Raw genomic sequence first — 13,437 nt, forward strand, 5'->3', positions numbered from 1 at the left:
CTTTTAATAACTATGTTATTTATCTGAATGATGTTAGACACTTTAAAATAATTTTAAAATACATAAGAGTAATTTATGCATTTTGTTTCAGGATGTACATTTCATTTGACGTTTATAACACCATTGCATTTATTTTATTTTTCAAATGAATGGACTTTTTAAGCTCAAATCTCGACCCATTCTAAATAAAATTTTAAATGTAGATTTATCTAATGATTTTTAACTCATTTTTTTAATACGAGTCGTGCATGGTCAAATTAGTCCAATTCAATTTGAAGAAAAGTGAAAAATATAGTTAACTAATTTAAAATTATTTTGTATTAGGCATTTTTTTAACTTGAAAAACATAAAAAAGGAAAGAATTTACAATAAATTATAGACATAAATTTAATTTTACATATCATTAATTTTTTATTTTTAAAATTTTTTAATTGTACTAGAAAAACTAATAGAGAATGAATTTCCATTTTTCTTCTTATTTTATTTAAAAAAACAAATTTGTTGATTGAACCGGTTAATCCGGTTCGGTCGAACCGACCAATTGCGCAGGGCCATCTCCGCTCCAGCTGCCCGCTGTGATGCTGTCCCTTGATTCTCCGCCCTGCCTTCCCAGCACCAAGCGAAAGCAACCTCGAATTGTCTTCTGGTCGTTCATCAATGTCTTCCACTCCCAGAAAACGCCTTAAACCCCACCTCAAAACCCCGAAATCTGATCCCATCAATCTCTATAACAACAGCTGCGATCCTGATTCCCCCTCTTCTTCATCTTCTTTCACTTCTCTCAGATTCTTAATGGAACCTTCCTCAAACTTCTTCCCTTCCAAGGACGATTTCTTCAGGCTCCTTGCCGTTCTCGTCATCGCAGCCTCTGTCGCCATGTCCTGTAACTTCATTGTCGGCTTCCTTGGTCGCCAGCCAAAGCCCTTCTGCGATAGCAATGGGAATTCCAGGGATTCTGTGTCAGGCGAGTTTTCGGCTTCTTTCTACTGGCGTCGATTTTCTTTTTGCTGGTGCCGAAATGTTTTGCTTGGCTGCTAAGAAAATGTGCGAAAAGAAAAAGTGATCAAAATTTTCGAGTTTTTGGCTTTGTTGGGGCTAGTGTTTTTCGAAGTACTCTTTCTTGCTTGCTGATGTAAAAATTTCCCCATTTTTGCTCTTTAAAACAAGAAAAAAAAAAAGTACTAGCCCTGAAGTACGTAATTGATGTTGCTTTTGCTGTTTCAAAAATAAAGATTTATCTCGATTTTAGCTCTTATAGTGAGAAATGTACTTCCTAGTAGACAGGCAAACAGTATAAACATTGTATGTGTGGCACCTTCTGGGTACTTCTATTGCTTTGAAAGCAACACTCTGATTACCACAGCTCTGAAACTAGTGATGCTTACCTGAATCCTTAGCCAAACAAGAACTTAATTCTTTAATTATATATGATATGATTTTGGCATGGTTGAATAAAGATTTTCATTTTCAAGAATGAGAGAATGAGGAAGGAGTGATAAAAACTATTTCTTTTTGGAGGTTTTTTCAGTCTTAGCTTTCTTAAGATACATGCATGCATTAGTATGTGCATAAATTTATTCTGCAGGATTTTCTCTCTCTCTCTACATACAACACAGGACACATTTTACGCACATGTGCGCGTATAGAAAAATCTTAAATTAAAATTATTTAATTTAAGCTATGATTTTGGCATGGTTGAACTAAGATTCTCATTTTCAAGAAAGAGAGAATGATGGAAGAGTGATAAAAACCTTTTCTTTTTGTGGGTTTGTTCGGTCTTAATTTGATTAAGATACATGCTTAGAATGTGCATAAATTTATTCTGCAGGATTCTCTATCTCTCTCTCTCTCTTTATATATATATATATATATATATATATATATATGTATGTATGTATGTATGTCTGTATGTGTGTATATCTCATTATCTGCTGTGAATTTCTAAGTTTGAAATCGGTTATAATGCAATGTAACTTTGGTTATTTTCTTTTTATTTGCTTGCTTATCTATTTGAGGTTTGCTATTTCATCTACCTTTTATGTTTGTTTTTTTTTTTTTTTTTGTTTTTCTGTGAAACTATTTGCATACTCATTGATAAATTACAGGTTAGTCATACTGGCAGATGAAAAATGTTTGTACACCTGTTTACCTGTACACAATTTACTATTGGCTCATTTTGCACAACTAAGGTTGCACCAATCATCCCTTTGTTTGATCTTTTTTAATTGAGTAATATTGCATTCAATTTAAAATATCCTATGTGTAGGCAATAGGCTAGAGTGTGGTGTTTATTATTTGTAGAAATGTGCCATTTAACCAATGCACGTCATTACAGATGTCTGTGAGCCTTGTCCAAATAATGGAGAGTGTTATCAAGGAAAGTTGGAATGTGTTCGTGGCTATAGGAAGCATGGGAATTTATGTGTGGAAGATGGAGATATTAGTGAAGCAGCTAAGAAACTTGTGTGTTCTTAACAATATATATATTTTTTTGTTATGCTACACTGATGTTTTTTTTAGGATGCTTAAAGTTTAATTTCCTTCTGAGTTTTATGTGTTCCTTTTCTAATTCGAAATTGCAATATATTACAAGTGCAGTCAGAATGGGTAGAAATGCATGTCTGTGAAGCATATGCTCAATTTTTGTGCGACGGAATCGGGACAGTCTGGGTCTGTCACATTAACCATCCTCTGAAGTTAATGATAATTTGTAGATGCATTTTTTATGTGCATACAACAGTGAATGCAGCAATGCTTTAATTCTTATATCACAACCATAAATAGTTATAATTATTGGTTTATCTTGCAGGTCCGTGAGGATGAAATATGGAATGATTTAGATGAATCCAAGCTGATGGAGAGTTTTGGCTTGGATAGGGCTATTTATGGATATGCAAAACAAAAGGCAATGGAGAAAATTGGTAAATTATTAGAGAAGAGGACAAATTTGCATGGGTATGCTAGTTGTCATTTTGTATCGAGCAGAGTATAAAAATATTAAGAAGTGCTGGTTCACTTGTTGGTGGTGTCTTAAGTTTTCTTCCCTGTGTTCGTTGTTTGTTTTTTTGTAGGATCAAAGAGTTGAAGTGCCCAGAAGTTCTGGTGGAACATTACAAACCATTTATCTGTTGCATCAAACAGTGGATCTCCAAGCATGCTTTAGTTTTCATGCCATCATGTATTCTGGTACTCCATTCTAAAGGGCAGCGTTTCAAATCTTTACTTGTAGCATTAACACATCAAAGCTTGTTGACAATTTTGGAATTACAGCTCCTGGGATGCGCGTTGTTACTCTGGCGAGTACATCAGACCCGATATCTATCAAGTAGAGCTGAACAGATTTACCACCAGGTAAACAAGGTTATGTATTTTTTCTTGATTGTATAGACCTTTTGAAATAGTTTCCTGTTGTCTCATTTTTTTACCCAAAGTTCATGCAGAGGACAGCACGCTCTCATCTTCAAGATATGTTGGTTGAAAATCATCTTTCTAAAAATGGACATTTTGGGCAAAAGAAACACATTCATCCACTGCACATGCACATATAAAAATTTGCTTTGAACTGAATATACAACAACAACAACAACAAAACCAAGCCTTCAGTTCCATTAGGTGGGATTGGCTATATGAATCATTTTCCGTCAATTTATGCTATCTTGGACCATTTCTTTTGAAAAATTTAGGACTATTAAATCATTATTCATTATCTAATTGCATGTTATTTTAGGTCTGCCTCTACCTCTTCTACTACCCCCCATAGTAATTAACTCGCTCTTCCTCACTAGCACACTATGTGGCCTACGTTGCAAGTGCCCAAGCCATCTGAGTTAACCCTCCCTTATCTTATCTTCTATAGGAGCTACACCTAACTTATCGCGATTGTGTTCATTCCTTAATTTATCTTTCAGTGTTATACCACTCATTCATCTAAGCATTCTCATTTCGGCAACTTTTACATTTTAGATATTCTGTTTCTTACTCGCCCAACATTCTGATCCATATAGCGTAGCTGGTTTTATAGCTGTCCTATAAAATTTTCCTTTTAATTTTAAGGGTATTCTACGATTACAAAGAACACTTGAAGCATTTCTCCATTTTACCCAAACTACTTTAACTCTATGCATCACATCATCTTCAATTTCTCCTTCGGATTGCGTAATAGATCTAAGGTATCGAAATCTACAAGTACTATTTATTTCTTCATCATCAAGTTTAACTTTGTCTCCAATATTCCTCCGACCATTACTAAAATTACATTTCATATATTCTGTCTTATTTCTACTTATTCTAAAGTCTCTAGATTCCAAAGCTTCTCTCCATAATTCTAACTTAACCTCTACTCCGCTCCTAGTTTCATCCATCAATATAATATCATTTGCAAACAACATACACCATGGAACCTCATTTTGAATGTTCTTAGTCAGTTGGTCCATCACTAAAGTAAAAAGATAAGGGTTCAAAGTAGATCCTTCATGTACACCTATGGTGATTGGAAATTCTCTAGTTTCTCCATCTATAGTCCTTGTACTAGTCATTACTCTATCGTATATGTCCTTAATGACATTAGTATACCTACTATGGACACCTTTTTTTTTTGCAACTAAAACCCACCATAGAACTTCCCTAGGTATCCTATCATATGTTTTCTCTAAGTCAATAAATACCATATGCAAGTCCCTCTTCTTTTCCCTAAATTTTTCCATTAATCTTCTTAAAAGATATATAACTTCTATGGTAGATCTCCTAGGCATAAAACCAAATTGATTTTCTAAGGCCTTTGTTTCTAGCCTTAATCTTTGCTCAACTACCCTTTCCCATAGTTTCATTGTATGACTCATAAGTTTAATTTCACGATAGTCATTACAACTTTGAATATCTCCTTTATTTTTGTATATAGGTAGTAAAGTGTTTTTCCTCCATTCATTTGACATTTTCTTAGTTTTTATAATTTTGTTAAATAAATTAGTTAACCATATAATTTTATTATCACCTAAGCATTTCCAAACTTCAATTAGGATGTTATCCAGTCCCATACCTTTTCCATTTTTCATCCTTTTTAGTGCAAACTTAATTTCATTAACTCTAATTTTGCGAATAAATTTCATATTTTTAGTATTTTCCTTATTTGTCAATTCTAAGTTTAAGCCTTCTCTTTGGTTTTTATTAAATAACTTACTAAAGTAACTTCGCCATCTATCTTTCATGTCTTCGTCCTTAACCAGGACAATGCCTTGAACTGAATATAAAAAATAAATTCTTACTATCTTATTTGTTTGCTTAGCATCCATGCAAGGGCAACACTCCCTCATTTTCAAGGTTTCTTGGTTGCAAATCTTCTGTTAAGGCTAAGAAAAGATATACACATCCTACATGGAATGCCATCTTTGCACACATGTTAGGAAAATAACTTTTTTACTCTTAACATATATGTATGTATGCTGCTTGTGTACACGTGCATAGCCAAATGCATGAATAACACTATTGCATGCATAAATACATGAATGCAGCATGCATGTTCATACATGTGTGTGCATGTGTCTATGTGTGCAATTTTTAATTTTTTAATTTTTACATATTCAATTGAACTGGTGAAAATATCCCAGGTTTGTGATGTACTCGAGGAGAATGCTTTGATGTCAAAAAGCATGAATGGTGAATGTGAACCCTGGGTAATTGCCTCTTGGTTACGAGATCACCTCCTTCTTCCTAGAGAAAGGAAGGACCCTTTGTTGTGGAAAAAGGTATTCTTATGTTTCAGTGGATCTGGTTCTTGACTTTTTATCTTTTCATTAACTTGTTCTTCCTTTGGATTATGGTTGATGATCCTTGATTGTTTGTGTAAGTTCTTTTCCATTACCCAAATTACTGTGTTTTGAACTAGTTGATGGAGTTTAGACTTCAATCAAAATAGTTGTCTTCGTAATGGTGAATATATCGTGGAGTGGAAAGATTGCAATTGCTCATTTCATGATAGTGGATGTCCTATTGTTGAAGCTGACAAGACATTTTGCATTTGGTTCTGGGCCTGTTTCTACTTAAAATTCTCCTACAATGCCATGTTCTCATCTGCATCCAGTGTGCTGTAGGGACTGCTCTTTCTCCTTTAAGAGTTTTGTTGCTGCCTCATTAGCATTCCCAAAATGAACATTTTGTCCTTTTCCTGCCTTATTGCAAACTCTTTGAGAAAATCCACAAATATCTGTAGTGCCCTCCAGAATAATAAAAATAGATTTCAAAATGACTGTCATCCCCAATTAGCGCGATTTTGAATAATAGGAATTTTATGTTATTTACGTAGGCCATCTTAGGAAAACAAAAAGTGAAGAAATCTAATTTGATCCCAATACTTGGAAAAGCATCCTAAGGAAGATTTAGGGTTCAAGAATTAAGTTACTAGTTGAGGATGATAAAAAAATTAATAGTCAATTCTAAATCAAAGATAAACAAAGCATGTGCCTATATAAATAAACAAATCCAAAATATGACCAAAGCATTCAATCATATCAAATATCACCAATCATAAAACACAACCTCTTTAAAAAAATTGAAATTTTACACTATAATGACAGTGCCTTGTTGCCTAAGCCTATGTTGAGGATTAGTTGAGCAAGTCATGGGGTATCAACAAAAACGAATTAAAACACTGAGTTTAAAAAAATAAAAAAACATGTGAAAGGAATAAAACAAACCAATATACTAGTTTAAAAAGCATAGAAAATGTGAGAAATAAACAACACAAATCAAAATACTAATCTAAAAAGACACAGAGTCATTTTGTTTGTTGATTTGAGTGCATGGCATCCTTGCCCATGAGATTAGTACCGTTTAGGCATGATAAATTTTTGTGGTATAGCCACTTCAGGGTGCATAGAGAGTGATCCTACCGTATTTTATGATCAACTGAAGTATAACTTTTTCTTTTCCATCAAGTTTCTTAGGCCTTTGACATTAGCTCTCATTTCGCTTCATGGGCAATCTTAATTAAGTTGATTGACTTATCATCTTCCTTTTGATATAGCTGCTCATCATAGGTGTCATACTGCTAGTTATTAGGTGCAGAGTTCGTGTCCTTGTGCTAAAAACCTTGTATGAAACTCCTTGAAGAAATTTTCCATCTCTGCATGAGAGACAAGCTGGTTAGCCATTGCTAAAGTATATAGTCTCGCTTCTCTTGTTGCACAACCAATTAGTTAGAGTCCACTTTCGATTTTTTTTTTCCTAATCACCCTCTCACTCACTTTTTTTTTTCTTTTCCTGAACATCAATTTTTCCATTGTTGCAAACTCTGCCTGTGTTTCACTCAATGTACTTATTTTTTCACACATAACTGGTCCCAAGCTCAGGTAAAGGAGCCTCAAGTAGCAAGCAACCAGTGTAAAATTTGTCAGATCTTTGTGATATGAATCCTTGTCGACTATTGATTGTAAAACTGGCAGAAAAGGATTCATGTAGCTGACCCCACCTAGTGGGACTTAAGGCTTGGTTTGTTGTTGTCGTTGTAAATCCTCCGTTGTTGCAAGGCTAACCTAGGTGAAGAAATTCTATAAACCAAACACTATTTATTGATACAAGTGCTTAATTTAAGTAATTTCATAATAAGTACTTATTTTTTTAAGATGTTCCAAACAGGGGCTGATAGGTCTCAAGCAGAAATCACTCTTGTGCACTTTTTCCTCTGTTTGTACAAATGCCATCCTTCTTCTTCAAAAGTGAATTAAAAAAAGTTCAACATCTCTTATCTGCATTCAATTCCCATCCATCTTTGAGGAATTTATTACTAAAAGGGAGACCTAATTTTTGGCCATAGGATGTTGCCTTCCTCAATTATTTGGGATAAGGTTTTCTTTTATCTTTAATCTTTTAGGACTCAGTGAAAAATAATCCATTATGATGAAAAACAATCTGGTCAATCAGTTAGATAGTAAGGCTTAATGAGCCTTTGCTAGAACTTACTAGGTCCTTGAGGAGATTTATGAGCTGTGGTATGGTTACTTAACTTACCTTTAGCCTTTCTGTAGAATCTGGATTCATTGGAACCTTAAATAAAACTTATGAAGCCTTACTGCTCAATTGGAGTTCTTTGGGGTTTGGAGCAGAAACTGTTGGGCTACCCATGTCTCTATGGAGTTCTGTTTTCACTTAATATGTTTATTGATTTGTTGGCAATGCTGATGACTTTTGGAAAGCTATCACAATTTTTGTTTGCCTTGCTTAATTTGCAAGAAAATAATTTGAATCAAATCTTGATAAATTTCTTGTTGAATTTTATGTTTAGGAAAGTCCTGTTAAAGCATGTGAATTTTGAATTATCTCATCAAGTTTTAGAAAACTGGCTTGTGTTTTTTTTGGGTCCATTGGAGGCCCATTTGGTCTGGCTGCACTATGGGGGATAGCCCTCTCCTACCCATTTCCCTCCATTATTTCAATTCCCAAGGCTAGAACCCAAGACATTTAACATAAAATTCACTGACCATTGGAATGCCCTTGAGGGACGAAACTATTTTTTGTTTGTTATATATCATGCAAATTTGTGGAAAGGATTCGTATAGCCGACCCCACCTAGTGGGATTTAGGTCTTGGTTGTTTTTGTTTTAGATTTGAATTTGAATTTCTATTTCATCTCTTCTGTTTCAATAGGTTGAGGAGTTTGTTCAAGAGGATTCTCGCTTAGATCGGTACCCGAGGCTGGTGAAGGGTGAATCAAAAGTGGTATGGGAATGGCAAGGTATGAGCGATAGTGTTCTAGTTCATTTAAAACAGTCCCAACAAATTTACTCTCATCCCTGATTTTCAACTCTTGTAAAAATAATGTAGCAGAATCAGTGTTTTGTGAATTCAGGCTGTTTAAGATATGTATCTTATTATATCTACAAAATATTCAAGTGGTATCCAATTGATTGTTTGAATGAAATCTAGCCTTAGCATAAAATTAAAGTAGCACAAGTTTCACATAGAGACTAAATACAAAATTGTGGGCAATTGCTGAATGGAGTTACCACTCTGAAACTGTAAGAATTTATTTATAAGTTTAGCTGTTATTACCCTCTAAGGGTGCAGTAACACTATTATATTGATGTCCTAGTCTCTATTTAAATTTCTATGAGTGTCAAGTAGATTTTTTCTCCCTTCTTTGTGGAGGTTGTGGCCTTATCTAGTCTTCCATATTTAATAGTGGAATTTTTTTTTTATTGTTCTTACTGGCAGTTGCAAGTTAGTTATTTCATAGTCTGTTGGTTACATAGCCGTTCTCAGCCTGTACATTATTTGAATTTATTGCCTATTACATTAAAAATATTTTGATAAGAGAAATGACTTATCTTGACAGGAAAAATGACAACACAATCATAAAATCAGCATTCCATTTTTGTGAACCTATGTTTTTTTATATCCATGCTTATGCTGTGTCATACTCATATCCAACCATATACTTCAGTAATTTTAAGTGTCCGTTATTTTGATGAGATTTTTTTATAGTGCACTCCACTCTTCTGAGAATGTTTAATTAGATGTTCTTGAGGTGTTGAGTTGTTCTTAACCTATTGCTACGGATATGGAAAGCCTTGTGTTGCTTCCCTTGTACCTCTAGCTCTATGTGAGTGCTCCATTAAAAAGGAAATCGGTGTGGAAGCTGATCGTAGAGTGTTATTAGACAATATTGATAACTCGAGAACTTCTTATTCGCTAGGTGCTCAGGCAATTAACCCCATTCTTATTAGAAGCTTGCTTGTGATGTTGTGCATATATTTGTTGGTATTTCCAGTACTCTTTTGATAGCTTGAAATTGAGAAAATCTAAATAAACTTTGGTAATGAAAAAGAAAGCACATTATATTTCATTTGGTGAGTTAAAGACTTGATTGTATTATGCATGCTATGGAAGGTGTTGGTAAGATGGAACTTTCATTGATCTCACCATTCAACTTCAACAATTTTGAGATAAATACCTTTAGAAATTCAAGAATTGTGACAAATTGTTGAGAAGAGGCATTACCTAAACATGGCACATTCCAATTCGTGGAATGCAAACATGGTTGCGATGCATGCTTTTATAAATCTATGGGCGAAGATTATAACACTTATATATTTTGAGAGAAGATGTTGAGATGTTTATAATTTGAAAAGATATTTTCTTTAGTGAAGTGGATTCATAGTGACTGAAGAGAAAGCTGTAGCGCTACTTTTAGCAGTAAAGAACATTTCATGTGGAAAATATTGAATTAAAACTTCAAATCATTACATTTAGTGTTCTGGGATGAAAATGGGCCATGTGATGGAACATTCTAACTAATTTGCAATTCTCTGGGACAATAAGGTCCTTTAATAACTATAGGTGATTCTATTTTAAAAATTCTAGCTGCTGCAGTTGCAGGCATCATGGTGCAGGTGCGGCATTAAGGATCTGCAGGCATGGAGAATGTAGGAGAGATAGAGAGGAAGAAGGAGAGAGAGGGAAGAGAGGAGATAAAACGGGGAAATGTCATGTTAATATCTCAATTCAAATTCATCAACCTCCTTCTACATGGCCACTTACTATTTATAAGAAAGCCTCTACACATGAAATTACACAAAGACCTCTAAAACAACATGAAATTACAAACATACCCCATACACAAATATAATAAACAAGCCCCCAAATACATATAGGAGTACTAATTAAACTAAACACACAGTTAACTACTAACTAAACCTGTCAATTCCTTGGCTCACTTCTTAATTATTCTCTAACAAGGATCTTACCAAGGTCTTGCTTCTTATTGTAGGTCACATTAGAAAACCATTTTCTTTTTCCTAGGTTAAATTCTCTGTCAAAGGAGCCATCAAGCCATTGATAGTGGGGGACAATTGAGCAACAATGACATTTCGTGATGTGATCTAGTGTGTGGATTTTTCTCTACCAATTGTTAAAGGCACACTATTGTGCAAGGGTACTGTCATAGTTCACATTTTTTGGATTTTTATTTTGTTTGGGATGTGCTCATTTGTTTTTTCATTTTTGTCCCCAGGATTGGAATTGGAATAGTCAATGATCTTAGGTTCCATTGGTAAAGCAAATAAAAATGCAATATGTTCTTTGAATCCAGAACAAGGAATAGACAAGACAAGAAAGGGGCAGCTCAAATGGTTTGAGCACATGAATGTAGGACAAATAGTGCACCAATGATGATGAGTGAGCTAGTTATCGTTAATGGTGGTAGAAAGTGTAGTGGTTAGACCTAAATTACTTGCAATGAGATATTGATTAAGGATTTTTTAGTCCTCAAGTTGTTGTAGGAAATTGCCCACGATCGTTTAAATTGGTGGGACTTAAAGTCTCAGTTTGTTATTGTTGTTGTTTATTGTTATAGTAACAAGGAATTTCATGATGAGAATATGTCTTCCTTTCCTATTCCATGATGGAATAACTCAATTTTTACATGAGCAGTTTCTTTCCAAATTATTGCACCCTTATACAATTTTTGTTACATTCTCGTTGTATTCCATCTTTTATTCCTAGGAATAGGTATTCCGCAACTAAATATAACCTTAGCCCAATGACGAATTCTCTCCTCCCTCCCCCCCACCCTTTTTTTGAAAGATGAAGGATCGGAATTGGAATCCATAATGATCTAATGCTTAGCCTAACAATATTCATTAGTGCCTTCTTGTTTGGATTGATTTGACTATTTCTTTTGCATATTTTTGGAAATTTTCTCAATTCATCATTTTATCATGGTTGGAATGCTGATTTTTCCTGACAATTATGTTAGAAAAAAGCTTCTGTTACACCCCCCCCCAAGAATACAGTCGTAGATAATATTTTATGGTTAATCATGTGGGATGTCATTGGTGCAATGGAATTACATCTGGAATTGATTAATCATTTTCAGATTCATTGCTACATTTATGCCAACGCTTTCAGAAGGAATCATGGTAAACTCAATGAGTCCAGGTTTATGCCTTTCTTCAGAAGTTTGAATCTTTGCTGCCCTTCACTGTATGAGCTTAGACCTGTCAAAGGGGTTTGCATTACTAGTTTTCATGGATCTTGATACTTTCACGCAACTTTTACTTTTGGAGACAGGTCAGTGAGTGGTTATAGTTGTTAAGTGAAAAAATATGGAGATCTTCAAATAACTGATTAATCTTAAGCTGTCAAGTTGAGCACCGGCAATGGTATTTTTTGAGGCTTGATGGACATTGTTGGTCCACTAGAAAGAACTGATTTGTCATGTAATGTTTGGTTTGGGGAATGGAATGTGGTAGGAATGAAATGAAAATTTGAATGAAGGACATGGCGAAGTTGAGTGATAAATTTGATTCCATTTTTCCTGATTTCATTCCATTCCTATGTGCCAAAAATGTACTTAAAATATTGAGCTGTCAATGGGGCTTTATGGACATTTTTGGTCCACAACTTACCAACTTAAGCTTTGGATTAAGTGCGAACTAAAACAGTGTCAGTCTTGGTTGCCAGCAAGTCTTGGATTCAGTTCTCGTTACTTGCATTTATGACATGGTTGCTGAAAGTTATCTTCTTCCCAAGACCGTATATGGTGTTTATTTCTGTATGTGCAATTGGACCACATGGGGGTGTTGAGGCTTCATGTAGATTGCTGACCCAAAATCTAGCAGCTTAAGCTTTTTTGAAGAATGATGAAGCATACACCCATCGCCTAACCCTCAGCATTGAATTTAATTTCAGTTAGAAGGATGGGGTGTGGTGAATTTAATTTTAGACCTTTTGGTCAAGGCTTCAGTACATTTGAAAGGACTAATTCAACCAAAAGCTCAAAATGTTCTATGATGAATGATTTTTTAATATCATGGACATGTCAAGAGGAATTTAGAGATGTTGAACTATTGATACTTGTACATACTGAAGCCATCTATGGAGATGTCAATAAATTAAGGTTATAGCTTTTACTATGCGGCATCTACACTTCGGATGCTGCTATGGATCTTTAAACATTTAGTGGAATGTTAATTCCAAGCAAGATATTTCATTAGAATTTTCTTATCCTCCTTTCCTCAGTTTTCATTTTTATTTTTATTTTTTAAAAAAGTATATATTACTGCTGCATTTTTCAGTTTTCTACATGTTAATTTTTCCCCCCTTTTGTAGTTGAAGGCTCTCTGAGGTCATCCAAGATGAGGAAAAAACTTACTCCTGGGAAACTGAAGTCCAGTGAACCAATGGACATGAATTCTAATGGACAATTATCAGCACTGAAGGATGGTGGGCTGCTGAACTGCTGAATTTTTTCCCTCAACGAGCATGCTTTTGTTTATAACTCTTCTAAATCTGCTTTCTTCTTCTTCTTCTTCTTCTTCACAAGCTTTTTTGTATGCCCTATAATATGATAATTCAGTGTTTGAGAGAGATTATGATTGGGTGTCACGCCCACAAGCTTGACACTCAAGCTTAATCTTTTAGGTGGATGGGTTCTTTGCCATGGTA

The 13,437-nt window shown here is 34.6% G+C and overlaps 1 protein-coding gene across 1 annotated transcript; it reads left to right on the top strand.

The window, feature by feature from the left end:
• The first annotated feature begins 586 nt into the window (after window positions 1–586).
• LOC131163871 (uncharacterized) lies at window positions 587–13,437 on the top strand. Its single transcript, XM_058120676.1, has 9 exons — window positions 587–964; window positions 2,336–2,463; window positions 2,599–2,670; window positions 2,810–2,955; window positions 3,072–3,186; window positions 3,271–3,351; window positions 5,604–5,741; window positions 8,638–8,725; window positions 13,102–13,437. The coding sequence occupies exons 1-9, from the start codon at window positions 658–660 to the stop codon at window positions 13,233–13,235; spliced, it is 1,209 nt and encodes a 402-aa protein (XP_057976659.1). The 5' UTR covers window positions 587–657; the 3' UTR covers window positions 13,236–13,437.

This window comes from Malania oleifera, chromosome 9 (genome assembly GCF_029873635.1).
Source record: "Malania oleifera isolate guangnan ecotype guangnan chromosome 9, ASM2987363v1, whole genome shotgun sequence".
NCBI lineage: Eukaryota > Viridiplantae > Streptophyta > Magnoliopsida > Santalales > Ximeniaceae > Malania > Malania oleifera.

Bases quoted from the DNA above. Each gene is read 5' to 3' on its own strand.
- LOC131163871 (XM_058120676.1), top strand. From the start codon at position 658: ATGTCTTCCACTCCCAGAAAACGCCTTAAACCCCACCTCAAAACCCCG. The intron at 2,671-2,809 runs GTCTGTCACATT...TTTATCTTGCAG, and splicing joins ACGGAATCGGGACAGTCTGG to GTCCGTGAGGATGAAATATG. The intron at 8,726-13,101 runs GTATGAGCGATA...CCCCTTTTGTAG, and splicing joins AGTGGTATGGGAATGGCAAG to TTGAAGGCTCTCTGAGGTCA.